The sequence below is a fragment of the Micropterus salmoides genome, unplaced genomic scaffold (assembly GCF_014851395.1).
Source record: "Micropterus salmoides isolate LMB-PRFRI ecotype aquatic unplaced genomic scaffold, ASM1485139v1 Ms_hic_scaffold_14, whole genome shotgun sequence".
Taxonomy (NCBI): domain Eukaryota; kingdom Metazoa; phylum Chordata; class Actinopteri; order Centrarchiformes; family Centrarchidae; genus Micropterus; species Micropterus salmoides.
In genome coordinates, this window is record NW_024040485.1 from 2218546 (window position 1) to 2238312 (window position 19767).

At 40.4% G+C, this 19767-nt stretch overlaps 1 protein-coding gene across 1 annotated transcript in view; it reads left to right on the top strand.

Moving 5' to 3' along the window:
* Positions 1-19767, top strand: part of LOC119901659 (potassium voltage-gated channel subfamily KQT member 3-like) — a 55076-nt gene continuing 35309 nt past the window's right edge. The window contains exons 1-2 of the mRNA XM_038717228.1: positions 1-197; positions 764-1208. Coding sequence (XP_038573156.1) covers positions 895-1208 — 314 coding nt within the window. The 5' untranslated portion in view covers positions 1-197; positions 764-894. The remainder of the gene's footprint in view (positions 198-763; positions 1209-19767) is intronic.

Genomic DNA, 19767 nt, shown 5'->3' on the forward strand with positions numbered 1-19767 from the left:
TTACTGCTGCCAATCCTCTCCCTTTCTCCTGCTTCTCCTCCGTTTTAGTTTTAGTATCGACCTCCTTCACGGAGCATCTCTGCTCGCCACCCTCCGTCTCCACCCTGCCATCGTCTCAGCACCCGCGCCGCTTCCTCTGCAGGTGGATGGAGGCTGGAAGCCCCGGAGACACGAGCCATGCACGGGAAGCGCTGCTGGTAGGGCTCGGCGTGGCTGCAGAGAGCTGCTTTCCTCCCTTGGGTTTCTTTTATGTGATGTATTTGTGTTTGGGGGAATGCAGCGTAATGCCAGGTCTTTGTCTCTCCAGAGTGTGTGTGTTTTGGCTAGGAGAGGGTTGTTTGGCAAGTGGGCAATTGTTGCTTGATGCCCTTTTGGATCTTAAATTGATCGATTGATTGACAGGCTTCAGCAATACATTGACTGGTGTTTGATCGCCTCATGTCGCGTAAAATCTAATATTCATATAAAACAGAACTCTAAACGCGTCTGTGGTGCTATATAGTGAGTTTATCCTACTTTGTGGTGATCTCGCCTCCATATCACTGTAATATTCCTCATAGTGTTTTTAACATAAGGGCGTGTTTTTTCTTGCTTTTGTTGCGATTATTACGCATAATTCCTGTTGATGTACTATTGCCGGTTTTCGCCAATCTGCGCCCAAAAATGTACCAGATGCCGATGGTTTCCCAAAAATAACGGATGTAACACCCTCTCTCCTCTGCTCTTTCTCTCTCCATCCCTCCTCCTCCTCCCTGTTTTCCAGTCAGACTGCTGAGCACCTCCCTTCGCGCCGGGGACCACATCCTTAAATGACCCGCGGCTGAGGAGGGGGTGTCTCCGGATCCATCGCCCGGATCATGGCATGCTGCCCACACCGGGCATTCAGCACTGACCATGGGGCTCCGGTCCAGGACCATCGCTAGCGGCTCGGAGGAGCACAAGAAGACCTCCGGCGCTCCTCCCGGGGACTTATTGGACCAAGGCACAGGGGTTGCGGACAAGGATGGCGCCCTGCTGCTGGTGGCTGCGGGCCGGGATGACTACAAGCGGGGCTCTCAGGGCATCGGCATCGGGCTGCTGGCTAAGACTCCCCTAAACTACACCCGGCCAGCCAAGAGGAATAACATCCGCAAGAGGAGGATCCAGAACCTGCTCTATGACGCGCTGGAGAGGCCGAGAGGATGGGCGCTGCTCTACCACGCGTTCGTGTGAGTACATGAAACAGCATTTTTACAACTTGTGCGCGGTGATTAATAATGGCTTACTCAGGTGAAACTAGCAGCTGAGGAGTGAGAGCCTCCTCGGCCTGCTGGGAGTCACCAGCAGTAGGAAAAGACTTGACTGTTGCAGAGTCTGAGTCTTTGGAATGAGTGAACTTATTTGCAGCAATTTTCAGTCCATTAACAAGAGCTGGTACTCCACTGATGGGGAATCCAGTGACGCTATAACCTAATATTGCTGTTGGAAATGAATAGTTTCCTGCTGTATGTCACTGTAGCTCATTGGGTTATGCAACCTCACAGTCAGGATCTCTGCTGCTGAACACTTTCCTGCAAATATCAGTTGTCTGTTAGTTTGAATTGTGGTGTCAGCTGCAGATGTTTTATAGTGTATTGTCTTTGTCATGTGAATGCTTGTGCTTCCAAAAGTTAAACCACTTAAACCCACCAAAATTACATAAGTAGAGCTCCAACAGATGGCTGATGAAACGTGGTGCATGATCAGTGTGATATTTTTTGTTGAAGTAGGTTACCACACTGGCAGCTCAGAGGAAACGTTGGTCTTGGATTTGCTCCTGCTGTGTCCTTTTGCATATTTGGCTTTGAAACAGAGTTTAGTGGAGTTTTAGTTATTTTTATCTATCCAGTGAAGTCACACTGCAAGAAGGCACATTTGCAAGTTAATAGAGTTTAGATATAGATTCAGTTTAGTATTTTTTTTTAGAAGTCTAACTATCACTTATGTTGTAGTCCTTTCATTTGATCTGTAAAACATCAAAAAAGAATTCTGAGCTCAAAGTCATATCTCCAACTGTAATTTACTGCAATATAAAAGAAAATAAATCTTATACTTTCAGAACAGTAACCTGATAATTAACTTTAAACTTTTGTAAACTGCTAGTAAGAAATTGAGAAAAGCTGCCCTGTCTCTCATGTATTTGTAAGACTATAAAACAAGGTTACAAAGGGTTTCATCAGCTCAAGGAGTTGTGCAAATGTATTTTGGAAATTCTGAAATGTCTGATTAATAACAACATGAACATGAACTGTGTAGTTGACCATTTTCACTCTGTTGTTGGTCCAGTTTGCCCAGTTGTCATGGCTCTTTTTGGAAAAAAGGAAAAAGATTATTTAATTAGGGGCTCTCATCATGGTTAGTCCTTCTCACCCTGTGAAAGCAGTTTATATATTACCTTCTGTGGCTCTGAAAGAGTTTTGTCAGGTCTGAGAAAATAAAATCTTAGCTTGGACTCTGAGACTGAAAGAACAGAAAGTCTACATTGCAAAATGGGGCTGTGGAGTTTAAAAGACGTCCATGTAGCTGTTTCCCAGGCAGGGAGGCTCTAAAGAAAGACACTATCCAGTTGCATTATGCCTCTCGCACAACCTCCAACTTCATGGAAGTGCATTATTAAATTGATAGAGTGCCCCTTTGCAGCCCGTCCTTTCCAGAGAAACAGCCATATCGGTCGATGATGCAGCAACTTCGACCACTAGTATAAAGAGCGACAAAGTCTGTGTAAGGAGGTGGAGGGGTGGATGGATGTGTCAATTAAACTCAGGATTTTCACTCAGGAGACTGAAGTTCTATTCCCATGTGGAAGAAAGTCAAAGTTGACATGTTTTAAGTTAAACAACATTTTGTAGATGTCTTGCGTCACGTGACTTACGTAATTTACTTACTTTAACCCAATCCCATGATCTTTGCCTAAACCTAATTAATCTACTAATATGTGGTTCTCAGCGGCCACTTCCCATCTCAGAGGCGGATCAACACCAGCTCTGTACCTTTCATACAGCGCAGCGAGTCGCATATTGGCACAATACTCCCGAAAAAAGGCAGTGTGATAGCGACTATAGAGAGACAGGGAGACAGCTTCACACAACATGGTGGAAACTCAGGGAAACTCCCACTGCAACATTACAGTAATATTTTTACCAGCTGCAGGTCGAACTAATCCATGCTTATTACATGATAATGGTACATTTACTGCATTTAGCCGACGTGCTACATTGTTAGCTCGCCTGTCTGCTTTTCAGTAACTAACTTTACTTTTTGTAAATCTTTCACCGGAGGCTCAGCAATGTGAGAACAGCTACATGTTTTAGATGATAATAAAACGGTTAGTGAGCTTGACTGAATATTATAAATGAGATTGTTGCCACACTTTATAACAGTTAGACTGCAGTAAGTAACTTTACAGTATGCTTTATTATTGCATATTATGTGGGTCACATTAGTCACAGTGACTGAGAGGTGGAGAAGCTGTGCACCTGAGTATCAGCAAAACGGCAATAAATCTAAACTGAACATTACGAAGCAAACAGCGGCAGGTCTCAGCTGATGTAACGTTAGCTGGCTGCCCTGCCGTACATCACTACAGGCTGGTAAACAAATCGCTCCACATTTGCTTTTTACAGTTACATCCTTTCTTGCAGGCTAAATCAACACTTTGACATAATACTGGTGGTACACAGGGTTGCATTAGCTGGTGAAGTCATGTGGAAAGCGATACAGCTTTGCACCGGATAACATTAGCAACTCAGTTTGGCCTGATGGGCTTCAGCACATACGCCTTTATTGTTGTTTTGTATCTTTACATGGAGTTTATGTTGGAGTCTGTATTGTGCTGGGAGCCAGTTGTTCATGGTGGACTGCATGTCACTGTAGTAGGTGAGAGGCTCGGGAGCTGATACCTTCACATTAAAAGCAGAATAGTGACTAATGCAAGCAACAGAGAAAACAAGTGTGTGCTTCATTTCTAACTACAGTCCATGGACAAAAGGAAGTAAAAATTAGATTTCATTGAAAAACTACATATAGCCCCTTTAAAATGTGATTTCACTGCGTCTGAGACATGAAGGTCTGTCAGGTTTCATTGTCAGTCATATAGTCACTCACACTTCCTCAAGTTCATTTTGCTGTGATAATTTATTGGTCAGTATTGAATCCAGCTGCATCCAGTCAGGGTGTGATTTAATAAAGCAGCAGGTAATTAATAGTCTCACACTCTATCTGATTATCACTGCTGGTGCGTTCAGAGGTCTGAGAGGTGATTGGACGGTCTGTCTGTTTCTAACTGATGATGTTGTGTCATGAAGCAGTAATTAATATTCTCAGTCTGGACCTCATAGTTGTCGACCTTTTTCCTCTTTCAGAGCTGTTTGGATACATTTCAGCTCTCCTGTCTGATGCTGTGATTTTGACATCTTGCTTTGTCCTTTGCCAAAACGACAGCCGATAGTTTGTTTGTTTTCCTGAGCTTGTGCTTCTCAAAATTCACTGTTGTCCCAAATGGTGCTTTTGTAGCTGCCAGAGTTTCAAACTCACCATCTAGAGTCATAATGAACAAACTTTTAGCTGCTGTCTTCTTTCTTTCCCAACTTACAATCAGCTGGTTTAGTTAATTTTTAACTGCAAAATGTCCTACTCAGTCACTAGTTATCTTATACCTGGTGCACACTTGAGGATTTTCAAATCTTTTAAAAAAGATTTTAAAAATGTGAGATACCACAGATTTTAACATTTTAATCTTAGAGAACACACACCAGACAATTCAGTCCAGATGAAGGACCATAAACGCCCCTGCGATTGTGAAGAGGAGCGAATCCTAAAATCCTCTCAATTATCCTCAAGTCACAAACTTTTAATCATCGTTATTTTCCTCATCAAATCAAAAAGTGTTTTGTTTTCTCTAAACATCATGTCAGCTGATATATTAAGTTTAGTTGCCAGTCTTGAATAAAAAAACTTGTTTCTCCCAAATATAGAAACAACAACAATAAGATTTTCGAATCTCCACAATTTTTAAATGATCAAATATGCTCGTACTACACAATGCATCAGCCAGTACATCTAAACATTTTGCTAGGAGAGCTAGCATAGCTTGGAGGGAGCTAAAAACAAAGGGTCATGAGTTTGGAGCTATTTAAAATTTGATCAAGCCTGATGTAACCTTCCACATGAAATAATGATTCCCAGTCTCTTCTTCACAGTGACGAATACAGCTTGTTCATTTTACACAGGTATTGGATCACTACTAAGCATCTGTCAATACCCAAAGCCCAAGTATCGGTATCGGGACTAAAAAAGTCCCTAGTTGTATAATGACAAATAAAACCTTGGACCTTGAGGTACAGCAGCTTTAGAATGTTGGTTAACTGGTAGTATTTATCAAATCGCTGTCATTTTTTGACAACAGAAACAGAAAACTATGAAAATGAGAAGAGTTCGGCAACACAGTATAGGTAATCAGAACGGAGGTTAAACACATGTTGGCTTTACTACAAATCTTCTCCTATTGACTGTCTTTAAAATGACTAAAACTAAACATTTTTTCTAATACCTAAAAGGAACCTTTTGATTTATATACAGTATGGTAGGAAGCAAGGTTCCCCTACAAACTGAATTTAGAAAAAATAAAAAGCGATTGGCTTACTTAACTCTCACTGGAGCTTATTATCTCCAGTGTCAGTTTTTAATTTCACCACATTTATAGGTCTACTTTGCCAAGTCTTCCTGGTTATTTTTGTCCTAACAGATGGTTTTGGCTCAGCTGCCTGTTAGGAAGTTCTGCCTGAGAGTCTGAAGTCAGGACAAAAAAACCCTGCGAGACACATTCTTCTTCTCACCTGCTGATCGACACAACAGCTTATTTTTCTCCTTCTCTGCTCATTAACTTGAAAGTGGAAAACACTTTCTGATCAGACTGACTCATCCTTCAGCTCATCGTGTGTCTCGTGTTCGACTGACAGCACGCGTGATTCTCTGCAGCACAACATATGCAACTTCCAATATGGCTGCTCCATATGGGCTGCTGGTGTCAGAGCTGCACTAAACATGAAATTAAATGTCAACAAAATGAAGAAACAGCTTCAGTGGAGAATGGAGTCCTGTCCATATTCATCTGCTGCTGGGTTTGGTGCGAACTCTTCTCAGTGTCATCAATTGGAGATATCAGCTGCAGGGTAGAAGTTAACTGAGGGAATTCTGCTTTGAATTGAGGGACTGCTGCTTTGTTTAAATCAGAAATAGAGAGAGAGTGTGTGTGTGCGTGTGTATTGATATTTCCTGCATCTATGTTGATGGATTAAATTACATTAATGCAAAACCCTTGTACAAAGAGATTCATGACATCACTAAACCTCTGAATAATTGTGTCAGTTCACCCCAATGTAAAAAAATCCTCTAAACAAAACATTTTCTAAATGAACTCTTGTGGTGTCAGTTTGTGTAGATAGTCATTTTGGTTTTATTTGATGAGGTTTTGAGATCATTTTTTATAAATTTATAAACTTTTTAAAAACCAATTCCAATTTGTGTATATAAAAATAAAAAGCTTAAATGTGAAATCCGTCATAGATTAAGCCAAACATATTTCATAAAGGCAGGGAAACTGACAACATTTACAGCCCACATTCTGTGAAAAAACCCATTCCAAGTTTTATTAATGGATGAAATAGAAACATGCATCAGGTTCTGCTGTAGATTTCAGAACTTGACTGGTGTTTAAGGGAGAGTGGGGTACAGTTTGTCAGAAGTGACGTCCTTCAGCTGTAGTATTGTCACGATACTGGAATTTCTAAATTCAATAAAATACCTTGAAAAATATAGATATTCGATACCATGGGGAAAATTGACACAATATTGATTAAATACCTGAATATAATTACTGAATTATCTTATTAACTTATCTTAGTAAGAAAAGTTAACAGTACTGTGTGTTAAGCAGAACAGCATCAGTTAATTTACTATATATTAAGTATTTTCTATCAACTGAAACTCTGTCTGAGATTCCTCTGACAGCTCTAAGGGGGATCAGCTTAGTTTTGAGAATTATAAATGTCACACTTTAGTGATGTTGAAAGGGGAGACATTTCCTACTCTCCAGGTTCTTTATCGAGGATGGTGTGTCGGTCCTGCAGCTGCTTTGCTCTTTTGTTAGCACCGCTCTGTACCGTCACTTTCTTATGGGCTTGCTTAGATCTTTTGCCCGCATCCAATCACACGCTACAAGTACTAGCCAGGACGGGGCTTGTTGAAAAAAAACGTGATTCAGACGGAGTGAATGAGACCAGAAGAAAGCGCTGTGAGTGACAGGCGGCGGGGCTGTGTGGGCACGGCAGCGGTGTGTGTGTCAGCTCGCTGTCGGGGAGAAGAGAAGCGCGTTTTCAGGAACGATACTGTATATATATTCAAAATCAATATGTATCGAAATAAACATTTTCACTAATCAGCTGCAGCTGCTACCGGTGCCGATTATCTCAAAATGCCAGATATTGGCCCAATTAATTGGTCTATCACTACATTGGATGCACATTAAGAAGGGATCATATAATTTTTGGACACCTGATCATTGTTTTAAGACAAAATTTGATCCTATCCTGTAAGTTTATCACACATTGTTCTTCAAAAGTGAAATGCTCCGTTAGTAAATTAAGCCAATGAGTGAAACATATTCATGTCCTGTCCCTGCGGCTACAAGCCAAAAAAGTTTGAATTAAGTAGGTTACAGTTTTGACCATAGGTTCTGACAGTTTGGGCACAACCCCCAACCAAAATGACTGGATGTGGGTTCAAAGCCAAAATTAATAAAAGTACTATGCTGGCTATACGTTGGCATTGCCACATAAAAAAACCCAAAAAACTGTCAGCACCGCAAGATACCTCTAGAGGTAGAAATGTATGTAGGTTTTATAACCAGGGTGAGCTGGAACTTTAAAATGGTAATAATTAAATAAATAATTTATATAAATAAATTTATTGCAGGAGAATTCAAAGTCAAAATAAACCACAACAGATCTGCTGCAGTTTATACCACTGTTCAGCTTTACTGGAACTCTTTGGGTGTTAAGTGTCTTGCTCAAGGGCACTTCAGTGGTTTGTGTTGACAGCAGGGGAAGCGTTACTCACGCTCTTCACCCACAGATTATGATGCATAGACAACACGTCAATGCTTGACACATGTATAGGAAGGGAGAGGCAAGTGGGACGGGGATTAAAGCGCAGAAACAGATGGGTGGACTGAGATAAAGAAATAAGAAAAAACTGATGTATGAAGAGGTGGAACGAGATGTCGTATTGTCAGAATATCATTAAATCAGTGTAAAATATAACATATTAAAACTCCAAGAAATCATACAGCAGCAGGCTGCTTTATTTGAACCAAAGTGAACATGAAATGTTTGAGAAACATTTGCACCAGGGCCTGTCTTGGAATTTAATCAACAAGACAATCTATTCATACAAAAATAAAGATGTATTTCAAGTACAAGCTTGTAAAGTAAGAGGGGCAGTGCTCGTTGCTGGGCCTTGATTCCCAAAATAACTCTGATTCCTCCACTGGTGGTACTTTAATTCTGAATTTTCTAAAGCTAAATTGATTCAGCAGGTCAAAACGTCTATTTAACATTTCTTCAGACAGACTGGCAGTTTGACTGATAACTCAAATAATTTAATTTAATCTGGCAGTCCTCTCTTCCCCACAGGGATTTTAAGTATCAGCTATATGACTTTGGATCACTGTAGTTCCCTTGTAGGGTTCAGGAAACACCGACGGCCCCAGAGGAGGTTTCATAGGGTCCCAGGCAAAATGAGGATCTGTTAAATTTCAATAAAGTGAAAAGAGGATTGAGAGAGAGCTCCAACAGCAGCTCTGGGAACCTGATTGTCATACATTGAAGTGGACTCACTGGGTCCTATCAAAGATTTGTGTGCTGTTAGGACTGGGCAATATGATGTAGAACATGAAACAATAGATAGGGGTTGTTTGAGCTGCCCGAACACTTAGCCACCAGCTAACAACACAGGTGTGCTGCTAGGGAATAATGTATTTATGTTTGCCTCAAGAACAGCTTCAGGGCTCCACGCCAAGTCTGTGGAACTCTGGAAGGATGAACACAATTCCTTCACCAGATATTCCATCATTATACCATTATTTATTTAATCAGGTATCAAGAGAAACCTGAGTACAGCAAATGGAAAGAAACACAAACACAGCCAGACAGAACAAAAAGACATCACTACATAGATCGAAAGATGAAAGTTTATATCTTTTGGTCTTATGGAGATGGTGGTGGAGAGCATAGTCTTACACTTTGCTCCAAAATCTTCTATAGGTGTGAAACTGGGTTGAGATCTGGTGACTGTAAAGTCCATCATGCAAACCTTCCAGTGAGCCTTGATGCACTGAAACATTTGAAATGTTTCTCCACTCTTTTATTCAGGTTTTTCCTTTCATTTGCCCCCCCCGTCCGTCTGTATATAAGTTAGTTAAAATAAAACTACATAGTTACCTGCATCTAAAGTGCAGGGGTGTGTCGAGATCTCGACTGTCTTCTAATATCAGCATTACAGCGGTGTCATCAGCGAAAACAGCGACAGAGTGACACACAAGACACAATATGTAAGCAACGTATCACAATGCACCTGCATTGATTTGCATTTTGTGCCTTTCAGTCAAATAAAAGACTATTTTTCCACTCATATATTTGCTCACTGAAGGTTTCTTTGAAGTAGTGTTAAAATATTGTCTCTTTCTTATGATCCCAATATCATATACCGTCTTGTCTAACGAGACAGTCATGTAGACTAAGTGTGTTTTCACACCCCTAGCCATTATGCAATGCCCAACTAATGATTTTCTCTAGCACACTGGCTCCCTGTTTAACCTGTGTGTGTGTGCGTAGAGAATGTATGGGCCAGCCAATGAGAGAGAGCAAGGGGCAGAAAGTGACGGTGAAATTTAGCGGAGGATAATATTAGTTGGCGTTGTCAGTCTGGCAGTATGTACAGTGTAGGTCACAGTGTGTCTGTTAATTAATGTCTGTTGTTTCCCCAACTGCTGGAAAGTGAAGGCGGTTAGCGCTAGCAAACATCTCCCCTGTACAGCACGTTTTTGGCTGTTGTGTAACGTTAGCTAAATTAGTAATAAAGTAACATTTATTAACTGCATGTCGTTACTATTTAACGTTACTTGTCTAAGGTTGAGAACATCAGGTACAAGCTTAGAATAAACTCGTGTACAGCTCTGTCCTGTACATTTACTCTAGACCCTGAAAATTAAATTATATTATATAAAACTGGTGGGGACCGTGGAGATGCTGAGGCTAGTAAAGTAAATTAGGAATGCAACCTAATCATTTAAGCTAATGAGGAGACGTTTCTTTTGGATTTCAATGTGCAAATGAAATGCTTACTAATTATCCAGCTAGCTTTAATGCTACTTAAAAGTAAAATTATACACTCTCTAAAATGGTGGACCGCCCACTTTCCGGGGGAGAATTAACACACAGAATTATGTGTTTTACAAGACGAAGTGAGAACAACTTTCCAATAACTTCTCTTCTTCTTTAAGAGTTTACAGCCCCATGTGTGTGCCCTGTGGACGTGACACAGTGAGGGAATATCAGGCTGCAGAAATATCAGGCTGCAGAAATATCACATCCACGCTACCGTTACAGGACTGAAGCACTGTAGTACCAAAATGTTGGTTACCATAACAACACTGTAGAGAGATTGAAATCATATCTGCAGTGGAGGCTGACACTCAGGTAGAGCGAGCATGTGTGAAAGCAGAGAGAGAGAGCGAAACGAAGCGATTTGGGGGTGAGCGAGGGAAACATGAGATGTTCGACATCAGCAGTTTTGGTGGCAGATCAGTGGTGAACCTTGGCCTCATCCTGGCATCCAGACAGGCCTGACAGGATGGCTCCTTCCCAGAATGCATGGCTGAATTATTCCCATCTCTCTCTCTGTCTCTCTCTCTCTCTCTTTGATAGTCATGTAGTGCTCTTTTGCCCGTCTCTCCCCTCACATCTGCAGAATGTTGATGTCATTGTTTTTAACCAGAAAACAGCAACAAGAGCATCAGCAGCAGCTTCACATCACGGCCAACAGATAAAAACCTTGTATAGTCAGTGTGGGTGATTTTCCTGCTTTCAGATTTCACTTTGAAGGTTTACACGCGCCTCTGCAGGTTGAGGCTATTGTCTAACCCCTCAGGCTCACTGTATTAATGTCAGACGTGCAGTGTCATCCTGCTGGAACAAGGATGTTGGTCTCTCTTGTAGCCCCCCACCCCAGACTGCCACAGTGACACAGGTGCAGTTTTAGACCAGGATGGTGCACATATATATGTTTAACAAAAGAAATTCTAGATTAGAAGTTTTGTACAATTTGTCTTTTGGTGGATTTTGTCATTTTCGAGGCGGTCTTGATGCTGGTTGCATTTTGATGGCAGGTTGACAGCACGGACCTTTGCAGAGATACACATTTCCCCCCTTAATTCTGGTTATGACAACTTATATTTTTACTTGTGTCTTTGTCATTTCGTTTCTTGTCATCATCCGCATTAATAATATTGTACTCGCCAAGTTTATAACTGAGATCTAGGAACACGGTCAAATTCATAATAAGAAGTCTGAAGAACGAAACACATTGAAGAAATCTACAAATTGATTTCTAAAATGATCAATACATTGATATTATAGCCAGCTGAAGAACATGAATGTAAATGCTTCTACAATACATCCACCATTCACACACTGAGCCTAAGTGCTCAAACAGAAACTAACATTCACACACATTCATACACTGGTGGAACAGCCACCAGGGGCAATTCGGGGTTCAGTATCTTGCCCAAGGACACTTCGCCACGCAGCCTGGAGGAGCCAGGGATTGAACCGCCAACCTTCCAATTAACAGGCAACCCGCTCTGAGGTAATCCTGAGCCACAGCCCCTGACATGAGGTCTGTATATAGATGAATTAATATTTAAAAGGTGGATCAGCTTCTTTTGTCTGTCATGCTGGTTTTCTGTCATGCCTCACTCTGTCGCTTTGTGACAAAACCTTTATGACATGGACTGACATTTATTGGTTAATTGGAGTGAATTAGTAACCAGGCCAAAGTGCATTTATATTGGCTAAGACCAATCATTTTTATGTATGTATCTTCTTCAAGTATTTACTTCCTGTATTGACTGAACCATATTTTAAATTCTAGTCAACGTCCCAAAGGTTTTAAATATACCAAATGACATTTACGTCTGATGTAACACTACAGCCATGTGAGTATTTCACTCAGTTTGTAGCTACAACACACACATACACACATACAGAATAAAGTATATAAATGTGATGTTGTCAAAGTGTGGAAAAATATGTTAACTTAAAAAGCTATCTGAGGAGAATTATTGAGAACTTCAGGGTGCGTTTTGGACTGCAGAGATTTTAGCACCATGGACAGAGACCACATCACTAGTAAGATTACTGCTAGTGCTGAAATGATTAGTCAAGTCAAAGATTAGTCTTTAAATGTAATGGTTTGCTGCTTTTTTTGTGTGTGTTATCATTATAAACTATAAACTATACATTATAAGAATATCAGAAAACAATGTTTCTTTGGACTTGCAAAACTTATGACTTGTGACCTTTTATAGGCCAAACAAAAAATCTTTTAATCTAGTAATTAAATATTTATTGATAAAGACAATGTTTGTGTGTAAAGGTATACAGTAGGAAACAGTAGTTTAAAAAAACAACCTTAAGTCAAGGTCCAATTACTAGCTTCTTCTGGAGCTTTCAACCGCTAAGCTAGTAACTGGACCTTGACTGAAGAGTATTTAATTAAGAGAGAGAGGCGGTTTATCAGTGGAGACAGTCATTTAGGCTAAGAAATGCGTTTGCCCTGCTGATGTGTCCTTGTTTCGTCCTTGATTTGAATTGTTTTGTTAATGCATGAGGAAATTGGTTAGAAATGTAACTAATAAATCAACAAAAGCCTAAAACTTCCTCGTTAAGAAACATTCTGTACCTTATTGTTTTGGCTGAGTTAGAAGTTGGTCTTTATGTTTTTGTTCTGTCTACAGCTGGACGATGTTTTTGGCAGGGCATTTAATACTCTCTGAAATGTATGTGGCAAAATGATTGTCCCTCAACCACTGACGGCCATGTTGAGGTGGTCTTAGAGGACTTAAAGATCATGCCTAGTTGGTTGTGACCTTCTTGACATCGCTTGCTGATTCTTCTCAGATGGAAAGGTCTGTATCACCATCTCATAAATTTTGGCTAGAATATGTAATGGAACACAACTGCAGCAGCTAAAACATCCAAATACTTTTTTAATCCCTCTCTTCTCTGCCTTCTCTTTCATTCTCCCCTGGTATTGTGTATGTATGGGACTACTACTACCAGTGTTACTTTTGGTATGTGTGAGTCTGTGAGAATGGCTTGTTTGCATTCTCTGAAAATTCACTGAAAGTATTTCAATAATGCAGACGCTGGCTTCCTGATGGATATGGGAGTCACCACTTATGGATAAAAATGCCCTGATCAAACAGAAGCAGGATGAAACAGACATAGTGGATTAGGAAAATGGAAGCGCTGCGTGCAGCTCATTAGGGGTTATGAGCACTCATTAGCAATTAGTAAATCTAAGTAGCACTCGGCAACAGATCTCACATGGCAAGAGTCATTTAGCTGCGGTGCACGAGCCTGGAAAACCGAGGAGTTCATTGAGCTTACAAGTAGATGAGGCAAAAGGGAACAGTTTGCATTTTAAAGCTCACATTCCCCCCTTCTTGGGAAAAATACCATGATTGCAGTTCTGGTGATTATCTTTAATCTTTGAGTTGAAAGATTAAATTGTGATATAAGTGACTTTTATGATCTTTTGAGCCTTGAGACGAGTTAAAGTGTATTTCTGTGAGGACAGTTGCCTGTCTCAGCTTGTTGTTCAGTAGCTGACAGTTTCATCCCTGTTACCAAAAACTGCAAAAAAGCTACGCAAGTGGTTCTTTTCTTCCTGAAACACATATTTTTGTAGACTTGCCATTTTTATCCAACAGCAGCAGAGTTTTGATAAAGTGAACCCATCCTCTCTTCTGTTCAGACCTTATTTCCTACACGCTTGAAGGGTCTCAAGCGTGAATTGAAGATGGTGCGTTTAAAGGTTAAAGGGTAACTCAGGTAACTTCGATTCCAACATCCAATCAGTCACAGTGGCAGTGCTTTCAGTGTCACTGAAAGACATGTGATGACTCTTCAGATGTGTTGAGTTGATTTCTCATGCCAAAACTGATGGCTTTGTAATCTTACAGTGAGATGGTGAATGATATGTTTCAACAAAGCCGTGGCAGGTATTCTATGAATATTTTTTGCTTCAAGCAGTCTTGTGCAAAATATTGTATGTTGGAGGCTGTAAAACAGGCGGGGCTCAATGCCTTGCCAAGAGCACATCAGCAGGACAAATGTGTTTTTACTTGACTTTTAAGAAGTCTCAGCAGGAAATCAATATCTGAAAGAGTGAAAATTTTGAAAGAATTTCATTTTAAACCTCTGTAAATGAACATAGAGACCTCAATGTACCACATATCACCGATGCTTTAGATCACAGCTTACCCTTTTGTTGTGTATTTTGTCTGCTATTCCAGACATCCATTGGTTGTCATTCATTTTCTTTACGGTATGAAACTCTTCAAACTTGCTTGAGTGGTGAAATTCATCGCAGTAGACATCAAGTCTGCATTAAGTTAATACTTTAAAGACATTAGACGTTCAAGTCGAACATTATTATCGCACATGGTATTGTTACCATGACCAAACTAAACCAATACAGACTTGATGTTCATTGTGATGGATTACACGCATCTTAAGACGCTGCTAATTGATTTTAAATAATCACTAAATGGAACAAAAATAAATTTAAACTAACAGCTGTTTGAAAATCAAAGTAAAAAACAAACAAAACCAAAACATCATTTGTTGGAGTGCAGGACTTTTATATATAAATGTAAACGTCCAGATTCAGTTGTTAAATGAATGTTTGTGTTGTACGTCAATGCCATGGACTTTTTTATTTCATTGTGGAATGTTTGACTGCGCTGTTCATAGTTTTCAGTCACGTGACATGCGCAGTGACCTGGAGGGAAAAACAACAGACCAAGATAGTGGCTCACACCGGACTCCCTTGTAGAGACGCTGAAAAAGCTGTTAAATTTTATTTGGATCATCTCTCATACCAAGAAAAACATAGACATGGACACAAACGTGTTGGGGCACTTGCAATCCATATACAGCACCCGCTGCCATATTTCCGCCGTTAAAAACCGGCAGGTCCCTGCCAGCGCTCGACTGCTACGTTTACCTTGTAGGGAATCCTTGACCTAACACAGCATAGGCTTGTTTCCTTGTCGATTAGTGCATCCACAACATCCATCCAGCATATTGGCAACGCAGAAGTCTGGGGATTTCTGTTTCATATAGATCCAAACACACGACTCCAGTGAACAAAAACAGTCTCATTTATAAGGTCCACCTTGTGGAGTTTTGCCATAACAATCTGTTTATGTGAACTACTTGTGGATTCAGTTCAGGGTTCCTAATGGACTCTGTGGTTGTGGTCATTTAGAGTAATGCCATTTATTTTCTACAAATGTTGCACCAGTGGGAGAGTCAGTGGTGGCTTACGGAGAGATAAAATGTAAGGTGTGGGCTCTGTTAACTATAAATGTGTAATATTCGTATGTACTATAATTCATGACATAATAAACTGAATAAAACATGCTCCATTAACATTAAACAGAGACATACAGTATGTGTTTTGTAAAGTCAATTTCTTTAACATTTCCAATTGTTTGTTGTTAAAGACCCACAAAACCTCAGGGTGGATTGTTGGATCGACCGACAGATTTAAAGGTAGAGTAATCGATTTTGGAGAAATTCAAAACCATGACAAACACCATGATATAGAGCAAACAACGACACAGCAAGTAATGTAACTAACGTTAGCTAAATTGTGGGTTAGCAAACTGTCGCTACAGTTGCTGCTGTGAAGCTAACACATTCAACATAACAACTTTATAAGATGATATGTTAGTAATGTGTTTTCAGCATGTGGTGCTGCCCCATGTGGCCAAAAACATCAGTATATGCTGCATATATGCTGCTTTAATATAGAGTTTGTAGATCAGAAAATGCTTAACTAAGTCATTTGTAATATTGTGAAAGGCACTGATAAATTATTTCAATAGGGGGCAGATCAGAAAACACTTTGTTTTGACAGACAGTAGGATGTACTTTGGGGGACTTTGTCAGCCTCCTCTCTGCTGAACCATACCAAGGAAAAAGTGACGGAGAACCTAATTTTACTGTAAGAATCAGCTGCAAAGTCAGACAAGCTTGCTATTTTTAACAGTTACCTGAGTGTAGTTGATAAACATGTCAGCAGAAGTGCGATCATGCAGCCTAGAGGAAAATTTTTCAATCCATAAAGGAGCACAACATCCTTCAGTTCATCTGGATATAACTTGTATGCTTCAACATGACACATGTAACAAAAAGCAGCTGGTCTGAATCTCTCATATACCTGAGAAACAGCTGTTGTTTATTCCCGAAGCCTGTGCCTGAAGTCAGGTTTAGCTCTGGTTTATCTCTTCATGTGGTAGTATATCTCCGGCACCAGAACCAGTTTGGCTGTTAGAGAGCAGAGCATGCAGTGGCCCTGACAGTCTGAAGTTACATGTTCATTTAGGAGTCACTCCCACTGAGCTGGCTCTGAGCCAAGGTGACACTGCTGCTGCTGCGAGGAAGTTACTGTCTGCTGCCAGATCCTGCATGTGACTATTAAAAACGGAACTGTAGACATGAGTTTCTTGTAAATCCACAGATGTTTATCTTCCTGATTTTCAAACAGAATAGACATCTGTGAGTTTCAAACACTTCCTTATTGATAATGCCATTTTAGAATCGAATAGTGCTGAATCGATTGCTGGGTCTGATGATGATTGTTGATCCCCTCTGCTGGGACTCACCTCTGACTCGTCTTGATGAGTGGACAGTATATGACCAGCTGTCAAAAGTACTTATCTATGCAGAAAAATGTCTTTCATGATGGAGGATCAGGAGTTCATAAGTGACATCATGAAGTCCTCCGGTGTATTTCAGTCTGTGCAAAAATGTACACTTATTGCTAAATAATGTAACAGGATGTAATGTGTTTTTAAGGGATTCTAGGTGGACTACATCTTCCCCAAATTAGCAGAATAAATGTTCTAATATGACTAAAATAACTGTTCATAGTTGCTTTTTAAAATCACAAGCTTTGTAGACCCATCCATCCACCCCGACCTCCTCCCTGGTTGTTTTACAGCTCCATAACAGCATCACACTCATGGATGTGTTATACAAACTGGATACCAGGCTCCAAGGAGGAGGCCTGTGCTTCCTGGTTTGCTTCAACATCGTGTGGCCCCATGCACATGCTCATTAGTGTTTCTTCCGCTTGGTTCATTTTCTGTGCTCTGGTAAAGTTTTGCAAATAGAAAACCATCATGGATTCAAAATGAAATTAATAATTTAATAATAATTAATAATACAAGAATTAACAAGTGACCTTCTTTACAGTTTTACAGACATCTCTTTGTAAAGGCAGTCTGTGGGGAAACTCTACATGGGTCCCAGGGGATTTGTCTTGTTGCAGTACCGGGAGTGACCCCTGGGACACACTGGCAGCAAGTGAATCCAGTTCTCTAATAGTCACTTTGCATTGATCGTTTACACAGCATCAAGGGAGGTTTGAACAGACATTGAGCTTTATGGAGAGTTCACTAACTCGCTTGTTTTGCTTTTGACTGTATTACCTATGTTTTATCTTAACTCAAGGTCCTCCTTCTCGATTATTCTGGAACTTTCGCCCATATCGCATCGTCAGCTTCAAGTTTGTTCAGTTGTTGTAGGACTGTAGCTGTCCAAACTTGCCATTATTCCGAGAATGTTTAGGATTTGTTAAGAACTCCTAGGACGTATGATGATCATATAAACAAGTAAATAAGTGGACCTTAATATTTTGTTTTTGTTTCAATGTTTCGTTTTCAATGTTAAGAATCAACCTGGCTCAGGAGATAGAGCGGGTTGCCCGTTAATTGGAAGATTCAATCCCCGGCTCCTCCAGGCTGCGTGTCGAAGTGTCCTTTGGTAAGATACTGAATCGCGAATTGCCTATGGTGACTGTTCCACCAGTGAATGAATGTGTGAGAATGGTGAATGGAGATGTAGTGTAAAAGTGCTTTGAGTGGTCGAAAAGATTAGAAAGGTGCTATACAAATACGGAGCATTTACATTTGATGAAAAGTCATCAAAGGGCTCAGAACAATGGAAAGTTCAATGTCAACTGAGCAAACTCAATCTGCTGACTGTGTAAAATGGTTGAAAACTCTGCAACAAGAGAACAAGAGGACTTTGAGTTAAGGTTGAACATAGGCCATTTTAAATGTTTGAATGAATGACCAATGCTTTGGTGTTTCAGTTGAGGACAAAACTGTAGATAAAATACCAGTTCTTGTGCCCAGCTCAAACACATCAACCTGTCAGAGCAACCACAAACTTCACCTACTTGTTGCCCCTTGAACTTATTACAATATTGTCTAAATCAGAGCAGCAACATGTTCATCACTGTGACCTGCAGTACAGCCACAGCAGAGAGCAGCAGATCAAACCTTTATGTGCCTGCTCAGTGAGTGAATGTATTTCAGACTAGATGGGAGATCAGATTTCAAGCTGATACTGACTGTTTGAAGCCATTGTGTCACTAATGATCTTATGTTTCATGTTTGCGTCATGCTTGGCAATCGCTCATTTCATCAATGATGAATCACACTTTCTGATCCACATTAGTCCAGATGATTTGGCGTTTCCACGACGATATCGCAGGGATGCGCTCTGTTGTCTTCTTCCCGAGCACAATTACCCCAAACACTAGAACAAATCCAATTTGCTCTGCTGTTATCAGTATTTGTACATTTCCCCCCTCACGCTCCTCTGCTCTCTCCATCCTGTCCTCCATGCCATGCTTTATTATTTTCCCCCCTCTTCCTCCCCCTGTACCCAGACGACTGTAATGTTGGTGGCACCCAGAGGTTCCCACCTCTAACATCCAGACTGTTTGCCTATGGCCTTGATGCCGCCAGGTTTTGTTTATGTCAGGTTGTGCAGCAGAATGCTGTAATCTTCAGGAATGAGTTATTGAGCTGAAACAGAGTTTCATCATTGTAAATTTGTAGTTTATATTAATAATTGTTCTCATTTAAAGGTACAAGTTCAAAGGTGAGTTACCAACCATATGCTGTTGTCAACATGCGTAAACAATACAAATCTCATTCAGCACATCACTGACATGTCACTTTTACATGGAGACAGTGTGTATGTGTGTAATCTAATGACAGGTTTTTGAATCTGTCACAAAGTGACATATTGTGAAGTCTTGTCCTCCTTACACAGCTGTTTAAGGCACAATGTCCAACGTTTTCTGGCTTGTTGTTTCTCATGACGCCAGCAAAGTGTTGTCAAGTATTGATGTGATTGAGCATTGCATACTTTTCTTTCTTTTAATGTAAAGGAACTCTAACAAGGTCATTTTTACCATGTGGTTCATCGATCCACTAAGACTTAAAACATGTTCATGTTTTGTAAAATTCTGGGCCTAAAAATTTTATCGACCTAAAAATCTAGGAAGCTAAGCGTTAAATTTGATGTATTTGATTTGGTTGAT